This window comes from Hibiscus syriacus, unplaced genomic scaffold (assembly GCF_006381635.1).
Source record: "Hibiscus syriacus cultivar Baekdansim isolate YM2019G1 unplaced genomic scaffold, ASM638163v2 tig00111701_pilon, whole genome shotgun sequence".
In the NCBI taxonomy this organism is placed as follows: domain Eukaryota; kingdom Viridiplantae; phylum Streptophyta; class Magnoliopsida; order Malvales; family Malvaceae; genus Hibiscus; species Hibiscus syriacus.
In genome coordinates, this window is record NW_024063157.1 from 499,477 (window position 1) to 519,846 (window position 20,370).

At 37.1% G+C, this 20,370-nt stretch overlaps 3 protein-coding genes across 3 annotated transcripts; 2 read left to right on the plus strand and 1 right to left on the minus strand.

Annotated features, from left to right (window-relative positions):
• Nucleotides 1-718: 718 nt before the first annotated feature.
• On the plus strand, nucleotides 719-3,084 carry LOC120167833. The gene is made up of 5 exons (XM_039176726.1): nucleotides 719-926; nucleotides 1,683-1,801; nucleotides 2,036-2,103; nucleotides 2,620-2,730; nucleotides 2,805-3,084. Exons 1-5 carry the CDS (start codon nucleotides 719-721, stop codon nucleotides 2,941-2,943), a joined length of 645 nt encoding a protein of 214 aa, XP_039032657.1. The 3' UTR covers nucleotides 2,944-3,084.
• Nucleotides 2,401-15,728, minus strand: LOC120167840 (F-box/LRR-repeat protein 15-like). The gene is made up of 19 exons (XM_039176733.1): nucleotides 15,638-15,728; nucleotides 14,954-15,490; nucleotides 14,638-14,863; nucleotides 14,427-14,559; nucleotides 14,010-14,109; nucleotides 13,724-13,921; nucleotides 13,362-13,632; nucleotides 13,172-13,270; nucleotides 12,982-13,070; nucleotides 6,251-6,350; nucleotides 5,989-6,159; nucleotides 5,588-5,740; nucleotides 5,314-5,474; nucleotides 5,035-5,233; nucleotides 4,359-4,822; nucleotides 4,213-4,276; nucleotides 3,695-3,781; nucleotides 3,395-3,533; nucleotides 2,401-2,892 (listed from the first exon to the last, which is right to left on the minus strand). Exons 2-18 carry the CDS (start codon nucleotides 15,382-15,384, stop codon nucleotides 3,453-3,455), a joined length of 3,027 nt encoding a protein of 1,008 aa, XP_039032664.1. The 5' UTR covers nucleotides 15,385-15,490; nucleotides 15,638-15,728; the 3' UTR covers nucleotides 2,401-2,892; nucleotides 3,395-3,452.
• A 2,726-nt stretch (nucleotides 15,729-18,454) lies between these two features.
• On the plus strand, nucleotides 18,455-20,285 carry LOC120167834 (UDP-glucose iridoid glucosyltransferase-like). Its single transcript, XM_039176727.1, has 2 exons — nucleotides 18,455-18,983; nucleotides 19,402-20,285. The coding sequence occupies exons 1-2, from the start codon at nucleotides 18,509-18,511 to the stop codon at nucleotides 20,283-20,285; spliced, it is 1,359 nt and encodes a 452-aa protein (XP_039032658.1). The 5' UTR covers nucleotides 18,455-18,508.
• The last annotated feature ends 85 nt before the right edge of the window (nucleotides 20,286-20,370 follow it).

The following is a 20,370-nucleotide window of genomic DNA, read 5'->3' on the forward strand; positions in this document are numbered from 1 at the left end:
AATGGTTCCTAGGTTATAAGGTGTTACCTTATTAAGTCCCTCAACTATTAAAAATTATTACTCATAACTGTTAAACGTTATAAAATTATTACTCGACCACTCATATATTTCGACCACTCATATATTTCGAAATTATATTTTTTGTTAATAATTGGCAATCGTGTGAGTTCGACGTTAATATATTGATTGAGATATGATAAAACATGATCTCATAACTGTTTAAGTTTTATTTTGTGGATAGACTCTCTATTTATATTATATCGTCGAGTCAGTGTTTGAAATATTATGCTATCGAGATCGTGTTTGAAAGCAAGGATGATACCAATAGACATCATTAAAATATGACTTTAATATATTATATTATATTCAACATGTTAACATTTAACTTAGGCAGATGTCAAATTTTAACAAAAATGATAAATTTAAAACATATATATAGTCGAATTATTATTTTATAATTTTTAATAATTCAATAATTCAATAAAATTATATTATATAATCGAGTGATATTTTATAACTTTTAATAATTAATTAAGTCGATAAAAAAATAGCAACCGACAGACCATAGTCGGGGAAATTGTGTACTTTACTCTTTAATTTTTTTAAAGAAACTGGAAGCTAAAATTTGTTATTTTCAAATAACGTTAAAAGACATATCAACTAACGGATAAGACCCGTTCTTTTATCTCGGTGTTATTCTCCGGCGACAAATCCACCGATGTTGTTGCGTAGGAACGGCCATAATTGGCGGCAACCCTTTCCTTCGCTTCCTACCTCCGCTCCTTGCTCTTCCTCCTCCAACTCCACCCCCGCCAAACCAAAGCAATTCTCGGTCAGGTCCGCCCCGTCGCCACCGAAAAGGCGGGAGAGCAGGCGGCCGGTTTCAATATCTCTGTTTCTCTCTCACTTCCTCCTTGCACCCAAATGTACGGATTTTATTGGTTTCATTTATGAATCCATCACAGGCTTCCAAAGACTTACTTCAAAGATAAATTTTAAATGGCGGGAGAGCAGGCGATCGGTTTCAATATCTCTGTTTCTCTCTCACTTCCTCCTTGTACCCAAATGTACGGATTTTATTGCTTTCATTTAGGAATCCATCACAGTCTTCCAAAGACTTACTTCAAAGCTAACTTTTAAGCTATTATTTTCATGAATCCATCTCTGTGTTAAACAGTATATGTTTGTGGACATTAGACGAACATATTCATGAATATATAATTGAATATACTCGCAAATAGTTAAAAGTTTGTTTATTAGTAGAAAGGCAAACATCAACTAGTTTTGAATTATTTATTAAATAAGTTTTAAACAAACATAAATGAACTTGTTTAGGAACATATTGCTCATATGCATCTTGCTTAGCTTGATAAATGAGCCGAAATCAAACCGTTCATTGAATGTTTTGTTTATTTACAACCCTATGTTAGTTGATTCTTTTGCTAGATGAATGGTTTTGTTTCTTGTTTCTAGTTTGGGATGTTAATTAGATGAGGAACATAAGTCTAATCTCATTTCTGTGGTGGTTTTTTTTTGCTTGATTTTAGTGATGACCTTTGTTTATCCCAGTAAATGAACCTCCCCGTTCCTGTTTTATAAACCCTTTTTCCATTTTAAAATTCTTGCGCTTGTCATGGTTTCATTAAATGAAGATTGAAGAATGTGGTGAAAACTTGTAATTTATAAACATCTAACCATTCCAGAAACAACTTTGGAAGTTGATGATAAACCAGAATATGCAACTTGCAGATCCCCATTAAGTTCCGGTCCGGATGCATCTCTGCGAGTAAATATCCGAGCTGTAAGTTGAAATGTTGTAGATTATTGTTCGATCTTCTCATTTCTTTGTTATATTAGTTGTTGGCACATTCAAGAGCTCATTCCAAGATATATTAGGACCCAAGAACAATAAAGTTTCGGGAAAAGAGAAGCTTCTGCGTTTCAGAAGTGCTATATCTGTTGTTTACTTTAAGCTATCTGCATTTGCGATTCTACTGAGTTCATGAGGTTTTGAACAATTTCCATGGAACTTCAGGTGGCACAGCATGCTTCTGATGCTGGGAATGGCGAAAATGCTTTCAAAGACGTCGATCAATGTCTAAGGTAATACGTAAAACTATTGGTGAAAGTTCTGAAAATTTATGTTCAATTTTGACAGGGATATCACTCATATTGTCCCATTCATCTCTCCATCGTAGGTTTGCATGGACATGTTAATTAGATAGGTTTAGTTAGTTTTAGGTCGGATCAATTCAGGCATTAAAATTATCGAGTCAGTTGTGTTAAAATTTTCAAATCACTTTAAGCAGAATAAATTTTAGGTTCAAGTCATCCCAAGTTCGAGTTTACTTTTAGGTGGTATCATTTTTGGATCCTTTCAAGTTCATATTGTTTCAGATGTTGATCACTTTGAGTTCATGTCATTTTACATTTGAATTCGAGTTGAAGCAAATTAATCTTGCATCAAACTGGGTTCAAGTCAGATTGACTGACCTAGTTCAATCTTAAAAAACCCAAAAACAATGAAAAGGCCTTATTTTTGCCACATGTTAGCAATTCTCATCCTCTTCCAAAAACCAAGCTTTGACAGCATGTTAACCAGTCCCTATTGTTGATTAGAGTATTAGAGGAACTAGATTCCTTGCTTCTACATGCCTCAAGAAACAAGCCAGATGCCTCGGTAAAAGCAATGAAGGCGAAGATTGGTACTGCCCTCAATGCACTCGACAGGTATTCCATATCTGTGTATACATATTGTCGTGCTTGGAACATCCCACAAGGAATCTTCATTTTTCCATTGGCAGCCTGCTTAAAACAGTTCCATCTCATGTATTAAATCAAGCCGAGGAAATTGACGATGCCCATGGAGCCCCTGATGAAGACAACTCCCAGCTGCCTCGGGAATTAGACCCGGAAATGAAGCAATTGGAATCAATACTATAATTACATGCATTATTTACATGAAAACATATATAGTCACAGATCCACCCTTGAATGAGGGTGGATAAATGATCACCTTGAAATTCAAATTTCCTTCATATAATTATCTGTTTTACTCCACCTTGTACAAAAATCATGTTACTAACATATGTGTCAACTCTAAAAAATATTTCTAGATTCGTCATTGAATATATATATATGGTCCGCATTATAATTACCTGACCGTAAACCCTAATACTTGGCTATCTTTGTGTAATATTAACACTAATCATGATCAATCTCACAAAAGAAGAAAGATAACCAATACAGAGAATATATAGAAATATTGGTAGTAATTTTATTAACTGTTGCACAGGGACGGGAGTAGGTCAAGTACCTATATGTATATATATCTTTATATATTAATATATTTGAATAAAAGGATGATTACCATTTACATGCAAACATGGCTTACCATACAGGTGGCATTATCCACTTCCGAAGGGCAATAAAATTTCTTCACAACAATCTCATCATGCAGGTGACAAGCTACTGAATATTCGCTTCAAGCTCGGACAAATCGAACGTAACCTCCCCATGTTCATTGAGCAAATCTATCAACCACAAGATGAGAAAATTTTGATAATTCAATCTTTCCCCCTTGAGGGAAATATAGGCATTCAAGTCTATGATTAAAGCAACGCATGGTATACGAATTAAGAAGAGCATATAGATGGGAGCAAAACCAAAAAGGGGGGGGGGGGAGAAAGCTCACCTTTGGACAAAAGCGAACATCCAAAGTCTCCAGCATGCTACACTGTGATATAGCAGTTTCGACTGTTTCTTCCTCGATGTTGCAAGACTTAGAAAGACAGATGCACAAAATAAACCAGTATCAGATGAGGAAATCATGGCTGCAAATTAACTATAAGTATGGAGATACACACATGAACACATTTGTTCGTGACAAAACAAGTTGATATGAAAGGAACAGAAAATTGAAGGAAGAATATTTGGGAAAACAATAATTGCAGAGATAGGTCAGCATCAGCAAATGAAGACCTTATATGAATCATTAACTAGTTCCTAGATAAAATACCAAAATACACGGAACATAACTTCTTCACAACCCATAAGGTAAATAAATAGAAGTACACAAGAAATCTTGTGAAAGAGGTAATAACAACCAAGCATCTTCGAGAATACACTACGGATAGACCAAAAGAACAAGGGGAGAAAAATAAAGGACCTAAATAGTAAACACTACAGGTTTCAGAGACTGAGAATACATACCTGAAGAAACAAACTGGTAAGCATAGGACATCCCAGCTTCAAAATTTCCAAAGAGCAACAATTGCTGAATTAAGAAATAGGCATAAAAGTTCAGATGGATGCCAGATAAAATATAAACGAACCAACATAAAAAGAAGTGCCAATACCTTAGATTAAGAAAGGATAATTCGTAACAAGCCAGGTCAACTTCCTTTAAATTGGCGGACAAAGAAAGATTTAGGGATGATAAATGTAAGCAACATGCGGCTTCCGGGATGAGCACTCTCCTAATATTTGGACAACCTATGCAGTTGAGGTTCTGCAGTAAACGGTTCGGCTGCTCGATTGGCTCATTGATGTTCTCAAAAGAAAACGTACTAGATCCATTATGTATACGTAGTGACTTAGATCCAACACCAGTAGAACCCCAATTAAGGTCATGCATATTTATACATCCATTCAAGCTCACATGGGTAAGATGTGTGCAATAAGCAAGAAGCTCTTCTATGGCAGACTGGCACAGGGAACCGTATGACAAGTCCAAATCCCGGAGTTCTCCTAAAGCACCTTCCTTGTAAAGAGGCTCCAGTGATGTGTCCACTAGATATTTGCATGCTTGTAATTTTAACACCTACAAGAAAGAAAAAGAGAGCTAAAGTGCATAGCAATATATCACTGAAAGCATAAACAAGCAAATTTTGTGTGATGAGAAAACTTGGATTACGAAGAGCACAAACCAATGTAACCTTAATACAATATGGAGTACAATGAGGTTAACATGAAAAGAACCAATATGCCTTGCATGATGAATCAATGCTGATATATCAAGAATTTTAAAGTTACCTTCAGCTGCAAACAAGACTCAAAAACTGGCTGCAAATTCGTCAAAAAGGTATATGACAAATCAAGTGTAGTTAAATTCGGAAGCCAGCGCAAAGAGAAAAGACCGTCAGAACCAATAGATGGGCAAGACATCAATATTAACAACTCAATCAGAGGGCAGGAAGCAGCGGTTGCAGATAAGAAATCATCTTTGAGTTGGCTGCATATAAAATTAAATAGAAGCATCAACCATAGGCCAAAACAAAGTATCATAAAAAGAAGGTAGCAATTGCAACAAACCTGCAAAAGGAAGCATCAAGTGATGTCAATAGGGGGCAATTTATTGATGCTTCAGATAATACACCACATCCTTTCAACTCAAGTGACACCATACATGGAGCATCAACTTTGAGAGTGTTCAATTTGGGGCATATTCCGAGGTCAAGTGACCGAAGAGAAGCCTAAAAGGGGAAAAAAAAGGCTTCAGCGTTTACGTTTTTACGTATCAAGTAGTTGATTAATATATAAGCAAATTTATCTCAGAGAAAGTCGACTAGAGTCGCTCTAAACTTACAGGACAAAATGACGCTCTCTCAAGATGATCACAGCCATCTAAGCAAACTTTCTCAAGACAAGGACATGCAAGATCCAGAGCAGTAATAGCACGACAACCAACCAGAGAAAGGTTGACTAAAGATGTACCAGATAATTGCACTGTTGTCAAGCTCTGGTCAACAAGAAATTGTCAGAAAGCACAGTAAAATGACGCACACAATGCAGGAACCAAGGAGCTACATTCATTTGATAGCACCAAAAACAATCAAAGAATATTGGAAACTCATAAGTAATGCTAGATGCAGACCAGAATTGAAGAGATAAAACTATGGTGCCATTTGAAGTGATCAATCAGCTGAGATGAAGCTAATCTTATAACTGAAAAATGGTTCAGTATACAGCAAAAATCCATTCACATACCTCACAGTTATCCAGAACTACTGATTTTAGCATAGGGCAACCACCGCCATCACTAAATACATTGCATATAGAATTTGTCAAAGATGCACAATCTGTTAGGTCAACTTCTTGCAAACATTGACACTGCAGTGCTAACATTGTCAAGCTTTCCTGCTTCTGCAACGCTAATTTCTGTATTTTAATAAAATCAACCGTACAACATAAAAATCATATTTATCCCCAAGACAGTAACAACACAGACCAAATCATAAAAAAAGCATACTTGAAGTGAATTTGAACTGATGCTAACACGATGAAGAGCAGTGCAATTGGACACCGTCACAGATGATAGCATGAAACATTGTAAATTCAAGTCAGCAAATCTGCAATGCCAAAATTATAATCATAATAAAATCAAAGAGAAAAGAAAGATCCAGCAAAAGGAAAGATTGAGTATTCTGGTCAAAAGATGGAGAGAACTAGTGAGAGAGAGAGAGAGTCCGTCAAAAGTTTGGGTCCTGGTGGTAACTTTAGAGAGGTTCATGGTGGAATTATTTGGTCAGCGTTCGTTGATAATCTTAGCAGGAGAGTGAGTCGTAGTGATTTATGGGCTCGTTTTAGTCATTTTGGTAAGGTTATTAAGGTGTTCATTCCGTTTATCAATAATAGACCGAAGTATAAGGCAAGCACGTTTGCTTTCGTCCATTTTGCAAGTAAGGAGGATCTGTGTAATGCAGTGGATAAGATGAACAATGTACTGATTGATGGGAGGAGGATTTTAGTGGCTGTAGCCAAATATGAGAAAATATCTGGGTCGAAGAGACAGAAAGATGGGAGGGTTGATGGAGTTAATAGTGCTGGTATCAGTGGGGGAATGGGTAGAAGTTTGCTTCCTCAAGCTGACAGGGCGAGGAGGATGGAGATGCTGGATAAGTTTCATGATGGGAGGTCCTACAAGGAGGTGGTGGTGGGGGTGTATAAAGAGTCAGAGGGTGTGCAAGAGGGTATTCATTTTAATTCGAAGGAGCTGAATAATTCTAAGGATGTTGCCATCCCAGTGGAGGATAGGGTCTGGCTTAGATCGTCTCTTACTGGTATCTTCAAAGATATTTTTGAACTTCATGTTGTGCAGAAAGCGTTAAGGAACGAGGGCATCAACGTAAAGATTGTTAGGTGGGGTTTTTCTAAAAATGCGTGCCTGGTTGTGTTCCAGTCGGTGGAAGAGAAGAAGTTAGCAATGGAAGGAAAATGGGAAGCTTTGTCCTTCTGGTTTGAAAGGTTGGAGCCGGTATTGGATGAGGAAAGCATTCCCCGAGCTTTTTGTACGATATCCATGATAGGAGTTCCTTTAAATTGCTGGTCGGTTCCGTTCTTCACTAGGGTGGTATCCAGGTGGGGCAAGTTAGTGAAGATTAAAGATGAAACTGCTCAGAGAGTGGACTGCAGAGTTGCACAGATGCTTCTTAGGGTAGTCAGCCCTTTTGACATCCCTGATCATACTTCAGTTATTACGAATGGAAGGAAATTTCTGATAAAAATTAAGGTGGATGGGGGGGATGATTTCTTTCCTGACTTCTCAGATCTGGCTGAAGAGGTTGTTCTAGAGGATCCTTCGGTGGAGAACTCCTCCGGATGGAGCACAGAGGATGGGCAGGCACAGCATGGAGGTCACGTGGGATGTCAGGAAATGTCAGAAATCCATAACAGGGTGCTAGAGTGGGTTGCAGACTCACAACGTGGTATTGTCACAGATTCCGAGAGAGTTGACTTCTCTCCCAATGAAAAGTCGGAAGATCTTTTTGAAAGTAAGGAAAGCGGGAAAAGTATGGGGGGGGATCTTTTTAAGCTTGATAATGTTGACCGGGAGAGTGGGCCTAACTCAGGCCTTGGAGGGCTTCAGTTGGCTGGTCTGGAGCAAGAATACTGCCCAAACTCTATGGGCCATAGTCCTTTTTCATCAGATACAGTTAAGGACCTAGTAGGGGCTGAAGCTGGAGGAGGGGCTCCGGTTGGTTTAAAGTTGATAAGTTTAAGAGATGGGTCACAAACCTGCTCTGCAAGTTCGTTATCCATGAAGACTGCTCCGGTTGGAAGGAAATTCATCAGAAGTCATAATAAAACTTATAGTAGGTCGAAGTCTAGAAAGATCTGGAATCAGGTTGTGAAAACTTGTAATAATGTGCAGGATTGTAAGGAAAAGTCACGAGGGGTGTTCAATGGTGAGACAGGAAGAGATTTAAGTTCTAGAGGTTGTCTTTCTGATGTTCCCGAGGCTGCTGGTTCTTCGATAAAGGAATTGGACAGTTCTTGGGTGAGCAGACCATACAGGAGAATTAAAAGGTCTCTATTTAGGGAAGCTGTTGATCATGCTAGTGTTGAGACTGTTTCCTCATCAGCCTTTCCTTTGCTGGTTGAGGAAGCAATTGCTACATGGGAAATTAGTAAGATGCTGGGGATATCTTTCAAGGAGGGGAAGGAAGCTTTTATACAAAAGATTGTTGAATTGGAGAAAGGGTTGTGTGGGGCTATTTGACCTTGAGATTTGTATATGGGAGTTCTGGGTTCTTTTTGTTTGAGTATCATGACTAAGCTAAGTATCTTGTCTTGGAACGTCAGGGGTCTGGGTAAAAAAGAGAAACATAGAGTTGTGCAAAAACTTGTTTATGAGAAGAAACCGTCGTTTCTTTTTCTTCAAGAAACAAAACTTGAAAAATTACCAATGTCTTTTTTAAGGAGGAGTGGTTTGAATGGGTTGCAGGGGTTCGTTGAGTCTCCAGCAATAGGTTCATCTGGAGGTATGTTAAGTTGTTGGGATGATAATTTTTTTGAGATTGACGATCAGTTTATTCATAGGAGGTTTATTGCTGTTTTTGGAAAGATCAAGTCTAATCACCTTAGGTGTGGCTTCATTAACGTTTATGGCCCGTCTGTGGAGGAAGAGAAGGTTGCTTTTTTTGATGAACTGGGACTGTTTTTAAACGGGTTCAGTATTCCTTTGTGTGTGGGAGGGGATTTCAATGCCTATTTGAATGAAGAGGAGAAGTTAGGCAGAGGTCATAATAGGAATTCACTGGAAATTTTTAATCATTTTATTCAGCAAACGGGACTTATTGATCTGCCTCTTGTTGGGGGGAATTTCACATGGAGCAGTTATCGGGATTTGCCGACGGTTGTAAGACTAGATAGGTTTCTGGTGAACTGTAATTTCTCAGCAGAATTTTCCGGTATCAACCAGTTTCTTTTGCCTAAATCTATCTCCGATCATAATGCAATTTTCCTAGAGAGGGGGGCAGATAATTGGGGTAAGAGACCATTTAGGCTGTTCAATTATCTACTGTCTGAGGATGGTTTTGAGAAGATGGTTGTTGAGTCTGTCAAGCTGTTCAAAGAAGAAAATTCAAGAGCTGGAATTTTGAGTATGCTTAGGAATACAAAGTCTGCCATTAAGTGCTGGTCTGGAGATAGAAATCAATTTCCTCGGAAGGACATCTCTATGTTAGAGGACAAAATTCATCAGATTGAAAAGGGGATGCAACATCATCCTCCTTCCAATGATGTTGTCATTTCGACAGAGTTGAGGCTTTTGAGAAATGAACTTTGGAGACTTCTTAGAATCGAAGAGCAGATTTGGGAACAAAAGTCTAGAGAGAAGTGGGTCAAAGGGGGTGACCGAAATTCAAAGTTTTTTCACACTTGCGCTTCCATTAGGAGGAGGTTGAACTCTATGTATGCTTTAAATGTTGATGGTGTTATCACCAAAGATCCAGGTCTTATCAAGTCTAGGGTCAGGGAGCATTTCTTTAAAGCGTTTAATTGTTGCTCAACAATGGAAGTGGAGGGTATTAACTTAGAGTTCGCAATTATTTCCCTGCAACAGAACCTATTGCTAGAGAAGGACTTTACGGAAGATGAGATTTGGGGGACCATTAATTCTTGTGATAGTAATAAAGCCCCTGGGCCAGATGGGTTGAACATGGGTTTCTTTAAGACATTCTGGCTTAGCTTGAAAGGTGATATATTGAAATTCTTCCACAACTTCTATTTGGGTAAGGAGTGGGAGCATGGTATTAACCATTCCTTCTTAACTCTCATACCGAAAGGTTCTAATGTTGGGAGTTTAGATGATTTCAGACCTATCTCCCTTGTAGGTGGGATGTATAAGATCCTATCTAAGTGCCTCGCGAGAAGATTGAGATGTTGCATCAATGATATAATCAGTGAGTCTCAATTTGCTTTCATTCCTGGGAGACAAATTTTGGATTGCTCTTTTATTGCTAATGAGGGAATTGATTTATGGAGGAAGCGAGGGTTGAAGGGTTGTGTATTTAAGGTAGACTTTAAAAAGGCTTATGATTCGGTAGATTGGGACATTTTATTTAAAGTTATGGCGAAGATGGGGTTCGGTTCTAAATGGTGTAGTTGGATCCGGATGTGTGTGTCAACTGCTTCGGTGTCAGTTTTAGTTAATGGGGTCCCTACTGATGAATTTCCTATGGCTAGAGGCCTCCGGCAGGGTTGTTCCCTGTCCCCTCTGTTGTTTAACCTCGTTGGAGAACTGCTTAACCTGATGCTTCGCAAAGCAGTATCTTCGGGCCTTTTCAGTGGTCTGGTGGTTGGTAAAGACGAGACCTCAGTCAACTTATCTCATCTGCAATTTGCAGATGACCTAATCATTTTCTGTAGTGCTTCGAAGACCCAGATTGTTAATGTTAAGAGGATCCTTCGGGTGTTCGAAATTATGACTGGTCTGGAACTTAATCTGTCTAAGAGCAGATTATTTGGGATTAATATTAATGAGGAAGAGCTTCTTCAGTGGGCTAATGCTATTGGATGTCCTGTAGGACATTTTCCTGCAGAATATTTAGGGCTGCCTCTTGGTGCTAAGAGAAACTCTATGATGTTGTGGGATCCGGTAGTTCAAAAGTTTCATTCAAAGCTAGCCGGATGGAAGGCGAAGACTCTATCAATGGCAGGGAGGTTGGTATTACTGAAGGCAGTTTTGGGCTCCCTTCCTATCTATTTCATGTCCCTTTTCAAGATGCCTGCTTCAGTGAGTGTTAAGCTGAATTCCATCATGGCCAGATTCTTATGGGGAGGAGGAGTGGAGGCTAGGAAAATCCATTGGGTCAATTGGACAAAAGTTTGCTCCGATAAAAGTGTTGGAGGTCTTGGTGCTATGAATATAAGTCTGATGAATAGAGCTCTCTTAGGGAGATGGTCTTGGAGGTTTGCTAACGATAAAGACTCAGTGTGGAAGAAGGTTATTTGTTGTAAATATAATTTGGATCCCAGTTTACTGCTGTTTAACGAGAAACTTCCTACACATGCTTCTTGGATTTGGAAATCGGTGGTCCTCAACCATTTCAAAAATGATCAGTTTGGAGCAAAGTTTCGGAGCAACTTTAAAGTCAGAGTGGGTGATGGAGGGAGCATTAGATTTTGGTGGGATAGGTGGGCACATGACTCCCCACTTAAAGTGATTTTTCCGAGGTTGTATGTGCTGTCTATAAATAAGAATGGGAAGCTTTATGAGTTTGGGGAATTTCGATCTTCAGTTTGGTCTTGGCATGTTAATTTGAGAAGGAATTTGAGTGAATGGGAATTGGTTCAGTACTCTGACTTAATGACCCTAATCCACAATATACCTCTTTCTCAGGAGTTATCGGATGGGTTGGTCTGGTTTGGCAATGGGGAAGGTGTCTATACTGTTAGTTCGAGTGTTAAGTCATGCAGGCCTGTTGGTATAACAGACCCCTTTTGGAAGAAGTATGTTTGGAGGGGAACGGTGCCTCCTAGAGTGGAGGTCTTCTTGTGGCAGGTCGTGCACCAAAGATTGCCAGTTAAAGTTGAGCTAAAGAGGATAGGAGTTTCAACTATTGTGGATGTTGCTTGCCCCTTTTGCGGAGAGGCGGATGAAACCTCAGCACATTTATTCTTTTCTTGCTCGGTGGTGTGGTCCTTATGGAATAAATTTTTGTTTTTCTGGGGAGTTTCCTCAGTTTTTCAAGACAATGCTCACAGCTTTATGGTCGCTTGGGATGAATTGGTACCTAATTCGAAAATTTGGTCCTTCATTCCGGGGGTGGTTTTATGGACAATGTGGAAGGGTAGGAATGCAATTGTGTTCGAGGGGGGGAAGGTAGATCAGATTGATTTATTCTTTTTGGCAAGGTGTAGACTGGCGGCTTGGTTCTTAGCTTACTACAAGGCTGTATCTATCCCTAAGGACTCTCTTATTTGTGACCCTTCACTTGGGGATTGCTGCTCCTTATTAAGCTCTCCTATTATCAAAACTGTGTCCTGGTCTAAACCTCCAGAAGGATTTATTAAGATGAATGTGGATGCGGCTGTGACTGAAGATTGGAGGAAGAGTGGTGTTGGGGGCATTCTTAGAGATCATGATGGTTCGGTGGTGGGCTCTTTTCAAGAGGCTGCTGGTCCAGGTCCTCCTGTTTTGTTAGAACTCAAGGCAATTATGAAAGGGTTATCTTTCTTTGACTCGATCCAGCAGCGGTTTAAGGAAAGGTTAATTGTTGAATCAGACAGTAAATTAGCAGTGGATTGGGTCAAGAACATCGACCGTTGTCCCTATGTTTACTTAGACATTGTGACAGCTATTGTTGGCAAGGTTAATGGACTGAATAGTAGTATTAGATGGGTTGCTAGGTCTGCCAATGTTGAGGCTGACAGTTTAGCTAAGGCTGGTATTGGATAGATCTCTGGGTTTTTAGTTGGGTTTCTATTAGGTTTTGGGTTGCTTATTTGAATTATAGCTTGTATGGTTGTTTTAACTCTTTGTAACTTGTGGTTATCAATGAATTAATGAGGCACTCTTTTCCTCCTTCCGCTGATTAAGGAGCACCTTGTGATCCGTTAATCATGAAGGGGGTTTTTAAAGAGGCCTACCTTTCCTATCAAAAAAAAAAAAAGATCCAGCAAAAAACACCGAGATAACGAAGTCAATTTCGGTTTGGTAAGGAAAGGAAAGGGGAATATTATAGAATAACAGTATACTTTCGACAGTGAACCAATCGAATTTTCTGCAAACGTGGAAGATCCAATGACATTGACGTTAACATGTGGCAATTATCAAGCTCCAGCTCCTGCAACAGGTAACAGAATAAATATGTGCAGCTAGAAGATTTTTATCAAGACATAAAAAGTCCAGGTAACAACAATATATTCAAGAGAAAAAAATCCAAACCTCCAACATATAACTATGGGCTATTGCAGCCATTGAGGCTGATGTAATAGCCTCGCAGCTGTCAAGTTTAAGAACCGTCAACATTGGCAGTCTTACAGACTTCAGAAAACAAAAGCAAACACATCAAAATAAACCTTAATAAAAAAAAGTACCTTATTAGAAATAAATTAATCATTTGCAAGAGACTAACCTCAAGTGATATGTTAGGACAATAAGAAGAATTCAAAACATGGAGATTTGCACAACTGTGAGCTATCTCACGCAATGTCTCGTCACTAACACAAGAGCAATTCGACATGTCCAAAGATTCTAATTGGGGGCAAGAAGTCACTGCCGAACGAATTGCCGCATCTGTAAGTTTGTGGCATGAGCTTATGTCAAGCAGATTTATAAGAGGGCAATTCAGGGCCACCTGTGCCATATTACTACGTTTCAAAGATAAACTTTTTAGTTGTGGACACCTGCAAAAGATTCAGGCTTTAGCATGAAGAATAACCACATTGACTCCAAGATAAAGTCAACATTCAAATGAAGCCTTTGTTTCACTTTCACCTGATAGATAGACGCATTACACGGCATTTTGTTACTTTCAGATCACACAGTCGATCATGGTTAATAGGTATTTCTTGAACACCATTGCCGAGAGCAGCATCACTGACATCCAAACTCCGTAACATACTACATTCTACCAATGCATGAAAAAAAGCATCCCCTAGTTGGCCTCTTCCCAATGTTAAAACCTCAATATTTCTGCCAATCAGAAAATTTACATGATTAACAGCAAGCACAACATATTCATTATATTTGAAGAATATATAATATGACAAGTAAATATTACCGTAATGAAGAGACAGCTCTCATAACTAGCAGGTGCATATTACGAGTGCCACTGAGATTCACTTCAGTGGCATTCGGATATCGTTGACACGTGTCCTCAACTGCCGAACCAAATTGCAATGTTATAGCAGTCCGAATCTATTTTATTATTAATAATGCAGAATTGTCTCACACAAAGTAATATAATAAACAAAAAGGAAAATAGAAAATGACATGACCAGAACCATAAAAGGTAATCTCGGCATAAGATAAAGGGACAGTTTCTATATAGCTACATGTTCTTTTAATTCTCTTAATTGTTATTCTAAGCAATTTAGACTAGCACTATCATCTCTCAGGCTAATTTCTAAATCTTTTTGGAGTGAACTTTTTCAACCAAAAGAACTGCAAAAAGATATTAAGCAAATATGAGACTCACATTGTTCAAGAGATATATTCCGGTTTTCAAAATTCAGGCACCTCCAAAAATCCTCATGAGCACTGGCTGCTCGCCACTGCCTACAAACCATAGCAGCGTGACAAAGACTACAATGGTCCAAGAATGAGAACACCTGAAAATAGAAAAAACAAAAAATGATTCAACAAAATATAAAAACTAAAACGGAAGTGTAACAGTTCAAACTACCTACCATAAGCAGTAAGTCATCAGTCAGATCCATCCGGATTTCAAAATCTTCCTCCCTCATACCACCCTCATGTTTCTCACCTATGGCATGATCATTGCCACCAAAAGGAAGCTCATCACTCTCATCATTCAAAATGAAATTGTGATCAAATATCCCATTATTAGATGAATTTGATGAGCCTTGGTTAATGTTATAATATCTCCCTATCACAGGGAACGACGAGCTCTCACTGCAGGGAAAATGTTGCAAAAAAGAAAGTGATGACAAAAAATTAAAATTTCCTAATGAAATTTTGTATATAGTTTTCAAGTCAACTCACTGAAAACCAGAGTACACTTTGGCTCGCTTATGGTACGAATCTTGGTTCTCACTATCTTCAATGGCAGTTGGAACGGAGGCGCTACTCTCACCTTCTGAAAGAAATGAGCACTGATTCAGAGGGCGCCATGTAGCATCATCCCAGTTGCCACTGCATATCATGGCGGATACCATTTCATCAAACTGTCTGTTTAGAGTTGAGGTAATTTGAGCCGCCTCTGCCGCAAAATCAGCGACATTGGAGTAAGCCTCCTCTTCATCTTCCTTTTCTCCTTCCTTTTCTCGCTCCTCATGGTCATCATCGTCCTCTTCATTTACAATATTACCCTCAAAACCCCCTACATTTGCTAAAAACCCTTCCTCCATGTTCCCTTCCCGTCGATTATCATCCACTTCGTCGTAGGTAAAGCATAGACAGCACCAAATCCTCATACACTCGAAGGTCAAAAACCTAACCCCCTCAACAAACCGAATTTTTTTTTCTTGAAACCCTAGTTCACGATCCTGCACATTTTATCCTAGAAACGAAAAATCAAACCTAAAATTCAAAGAAAAAAAAGGCCCGATCGTTATGGAACCCTAGGAAGGAAACGGAAGTTAAAGATCTTATTCTTCGTGAAATTGAAAGAAGAATCGATCTACACACGTAAATAAAGAAAAGTATAGATTAATTAAGGAAAATAACCTGCTCGGATCTCCGGAGCTCACAGTGGTTAACGAGATGGGTCGGCGCTAATGGGTTGGAAATAATCCGCAGCGATTTCCTGCTTTTTATTCACCCAAATAAAACAAGAATTGATCTCTACTTTTTCATTTTCTTTTTCTCTCCGTTTCTTTTTCCCAGGAAATCATAGCCTTGCCGTTACATGTTGAACGACACCGTTTTGTATAATTTATTATAAAAAAAAAGAAATAGAAAAATAAAAAGAAGGCTTACTATAAAAAGGGTAAATTACAAGTTTAGTACTCTAACTATTGCTTTTATTTTTGTCACCCAACTATTTTTATTTTAAAATTAGAACTAATATTATATTTTAATTTCATTTTACTCACCTACTGTTTACAAAATAACGAGAAGGATAAAGGACGGGAAAGGGAAGATGCTTTCTACGGAACGTGTTTATGTTATCTCAGATGTCACCTCGATAAAAACACATTTTTTTAAAAAGCATCTTGTTATTATGTGACAAAAATAAATGTTGCATCAGGAATTAATCATTAACCGATGTTATTTCTATAAAATATTTTTTAAAATATATTTAAATAAAAAATCAAATTATAATAACCGACTCAAATTTAAATGACAAAAAGTTTGAAATTGTTATAAATTACTCAAACTCAATTTAAACTCACTCAAGTATTATACCAGAGATTTATAAAAATTCTATTTTAAACTAATGAGTGTAAACATTATTTTGGTTATCCGAAAATTAAACATACTAATTAAATTAGGTCAACAAACCTCGTACTAACATGAGAATGTTGATCCAAAATTTGGATACTTACATAGATACAAGTAACTAGACATATAATATTTATGTAACGACGATACGAGTGCAAATTAGTTTAAAGTAAAAGAAAAAAATGTTAAAAATTATATAATATTTGTCCAAAAAAGAATAAACACAATTTCTATTTTATTTTTACCGGTGTTTTTTTAAAAGTGTTGCAAAAAAAAATACTCTTAGATTATTTGGTAGTATTTTATATTATCATTAAAAGTTGTTTTTAAAAAGATAAATGATCATTTTAGACATGATATTATAAGTTAAAAAAGACACATTTAAATGGTATATAGTATGTTCCTTAATGTTATAATATATAAAATATATCAAATTAGATTACGATTAATATATATATATATATATATAATGTTTTAAAAACAAATATTTTTAATAATTATATGTGTTCTTTGGAAATATATAAAATTTAAAATAGTTTTTACTTAAAAAATTTAAAAATTTTAAACTCATAAATAATTTAAATTATATAACTATATCTCTAAAAAATTTGTCCAGATATTATGATGAAATCTTTTTCCCATTTAGGGTGTGTGGATAATTATTTTCTTAAGTATTATGATTGTTATAGTGTATATTGAATGAGGTCGAAAGACAATATCTTCAGGAAGATGCATAGATGACACGACGTCTTCTATCTAGGTGCATACATTCCTAAAAGCTTATAACACTTTAGTCTTGCCAAAGATGTCCTATCGTCCGGCGTTTTCCTAAAAACATTGTATTATCCTAGCATCTTCCAACATATACTCTAACAATAATACTAAATTAGAAAATAATTCTCTCGCACCCTACATAAAATTGTTATTGTCTCTTAATAAAAAATTATTGATTTATAAATTATAAAATGAAGACCGTATAATAATAATAATAATAATAGAAGCTTAAAAGTATAATTTAACTAGAAAAGTAACACAAGATATTTGGTAAACAAAGTACTTTTTTAGAGGAAAAAATTATTTTTTTATCAGTCTAGATTGAATAAAAAAATAATTAAAATAATCTAAATTTTAGGTTGAAAATATTTTTTTTTCTGGAAATAATAATCTAAAAGCATTTTTCTACCACAGTTAAAACAATGCTAATGCTCACATATTTGATATTTAAGGTGCTCGAACTTGAAATCTTAAGGAACAACAATAATATATTTACCACTGAGACTGTTTAGTTTACTTTTTTAAATAAAATTTGTATAAACTTTTATATTTTTCATTTATTTTAATTCAATTTATATCTATATCAACATCACGTAAATAAAAAACACAACTAACAATACATATTTTCGAAGATACTTCTTTTAATAAATTCTATCTAGGGGAAGGGAAATTTTATTTATAATGTATATTAAACTTACAACCTAAAAAAGAGGGAATATATCAACTACAAATTTTAATTATCTGTTTTAAAGATGGTTGAAAAAAAATACTTTTACACATTTTCATCCTAACTTACAAAAATATATCAATTTAAGAATAATTTAAATCATGTGTTATTATACATATATAGTATTTGATGTGGAGTTCTACAGTGCGACACCCTTAATATACATATATAAAAAGGGTTTTTGTATTATTTAAATAACAAAATCGGTAAAAAATTACCTAAAACATTATTATTTATACCAAAACATCAATGTTTTTTAATATTTCCGGTAAAGTGTTCAACAATAATAAAATCAGTAGAAATAATAATATTTTCGATAATTTTTATGAAATTTATTATTTAAATAATAACAAAACCGATAATATATTTTTTTAACCATAAATTAATGTTACGTGATTATTTCCCGTATTTGATATTTGAGTGAAAAGGCCCAAATGTCAAAAACAGAGGAATCCAAATGACTTTTATTGGTGGATAAGATTGCGATCATGAAATGTATGACCCCCTAGTGTGGATAAGATCACACTTTATGTCAAAAACAGGCAGACTGCTGTCGTGTAAACACAACTAGCAATGTTAAAGACCCCAATCGTCTGAGTCTTCTCCCCTAAATTAAGCTCTCAAGTTCAGCAATCGTGTAAACAGCAGCAGCAATGGAGGAAGTACAAGGTGAAAAGCAGTCCAGCAGGTTGGTGTTGGTGTTATACCCATTTCAAGGCCACATAAACCCCATGCTTCAGCTAGCCACAATCTTGCATGCAAAAGGCTACTCCATCACCATAATTCACCCCGAGTTCAACTCTCCAAACCCTTCCAACCACCCTCACTTCACCTTCATATCGATCCCCGATCAGCTGGTCGAGTCCGGCGTCTCCCTCGCTCCTGGTGATTTTATTGACCGGGTTCTGGCTCTCAACAAGAACTGTACAGCACCGTTTCAGAAATGCTTGGAACGAATGTTGGACGACGACCAGAAGCATCCACTTGAACGTATTGCTGGTGTAGTATATGACTGTTTCATGTACTTTGTTCAAGCTGTTGCCGATGATCTTGGTTTACCTGGTTTTAACATGCGCCCCACTGCTGCAGCCATTTTACTCTTCTCTGTCGTTCCTCACACCGAGCAAGGTATGTTGGTTTTAACATGGCAAGTCATTTGAATGATCTTTCTCACGCTAATGTTATTAAAGGTCAAAATGAAAATGATGAGAAATAATGAGCTAAGAATATATAAATTTATATAAATTTTATTAAAAAATAGCACATGAAATATATGTCAACCGACGATTTGTCTATGCAAACATAATTTTCAATCATTCAATAATTACATATTTAATAAACTATATTCAAAGCAATAAATACGACGTTAACTTAGAAAAGATTGTTCGAATGACCTTTCACGTATATAAAGAGTCCCGCACCTTTTGATAAAAGAAAAGTAAAAATAAGTATTATTCCCATAAATAAAGCAGCCAGGTATGTATTATAAATTCAATATTGCTGCTTTTGATACGAAACTAATAGCTTTATACCATTTGATTGACAGAGTCTATATTTGAAAGCCAAATATCGGAGCTTCAACCCCTTGAGCTCAAACAAATGCTTACATCTTTCTCAATGAATCCATCAGACAATATGAAAGAGATGAGAGCTGCTTCGTTAAACGCCATCAGGAGCTCATCTGGTATCATTGCCAACACAATGGAGTTCCTCGAACATGCAGCTTTATCAATGATCAGACAATACTCGCCCGCACCGGTTTTCACACTCGGCCCTTTCCACAAACTAGCTCCATCGTGTTCCACCTCGATCCTGCAGGAAGATGCTCACTGCATTTCATGGCTCGACAAGCAAGCCCCGAAATCCGTCATCTATGTCAGCTTCGGAAGCATGGCTAGCTTGAGCAAACAAGAAATTGTTGAGATTGCTTGGGGTTTAGCCAACAGCAAGCAGCCATTTTTATGGGTGATTAGACCTGGTTTGGTTCATGGTTCGGAAGGGACTGAGCTGATACCCGATGGTTTCCGACAGAAAGTCGGAGACCACCGAGGTTTCATCGTGAAATGGGCACCGCAACGGGAGGTGTTGGCGCATGATGCAGTGGGTGGATTCTGGACTCACTGCGGATGGAACTCGACGCTCGAGAGCTTATCCGAAGGGGTGCCGATGTTGTGCAAGCCTTGTTTTGGGGACCAGTTTCTTAACATGAAGTATATATGTTATGCGTGGAAGATAGGAATTCAAGTGGAGAGTGAGTTGGAGAGGGGAAAGATACAAGGAGCTATAAAGACATTAATGGCGGACATACAAGGAGAGGAGATCAGAAACAAAGCTATGGAGTTAAAGAGGAAAACGATACTTTCTCTAACAGAGGGCGGCTCTTCATTGAGCTCCTTAGAAGAGTTCACAAAGCAGATGTTATCGATTTGATTTACCAAATGTAATATTTTATTTATTTAAGAATGAAAAGTCGGTAAATTATAAATTTTATTATTCAATTTTTATCTACTTCCAT

Excerpts from the sequence above, each read along its gene's own strand:
- LOC120167833 (XM_039176726.1), top strand. The coding sequence starts at position 719 with ATGTTGTTGCGTAGGAACGGCCATAATTGGCGGCAACCCTTTCCTTCG. Across the intron at positions 927-1,682 it reads CTTCCTCCTTGCACCCAAAT|ATAAACATCTAACCATTCCA; the intron begins GTACGGATTTTA and ends AACTTGTAATTT. Across the intron at positions 2,731-2,804 it reads GCCCTCAATGCACTCGACAG|CCTGCTTAAAACAGTTCCAT; the intron begins GTATTCCATATC and ends TTCCATTGGCAG.
- LOC120167840 (XM_039176733.1), bottom strand. The coding sequence starts at position 15,384 with ATGAGGATTTGGTGCTGTCTATGCTTTACCTACGACGAAGTGGATGAT. Across the intron at positions 13,633-13,723 it reads GTAATGCGTCTATCTATCAG|GTGTCCACAACTAAAAAGTT; the intron begins GTGAAAGTGAAA and ends AATCTTTTGCAG. Across the intron at positions 6,160-6,250 it reads TCAGTTCAAATTCACTTCAA|AAATTAGCGTTGCAGAAGCA; the intron begins GTATGCTTTTTT and ends ATTAAAATACAG.
- LOC120167834 (XM_039176727.1), top strand. The coding sequence starts at position 18,509 with ATGGAGGAAGTACAAGGTGAAAAGCAGTCCAGCAGGTTGGTGTTGGTG. Across the intron at positions 18,984-19,401 it reads CGTTCCTCACACCGAGCAAG|AGTCTATATTTGAAAGCCAA; the intron begins GTATGTTGGTTT and ends TTTGATTGACAG.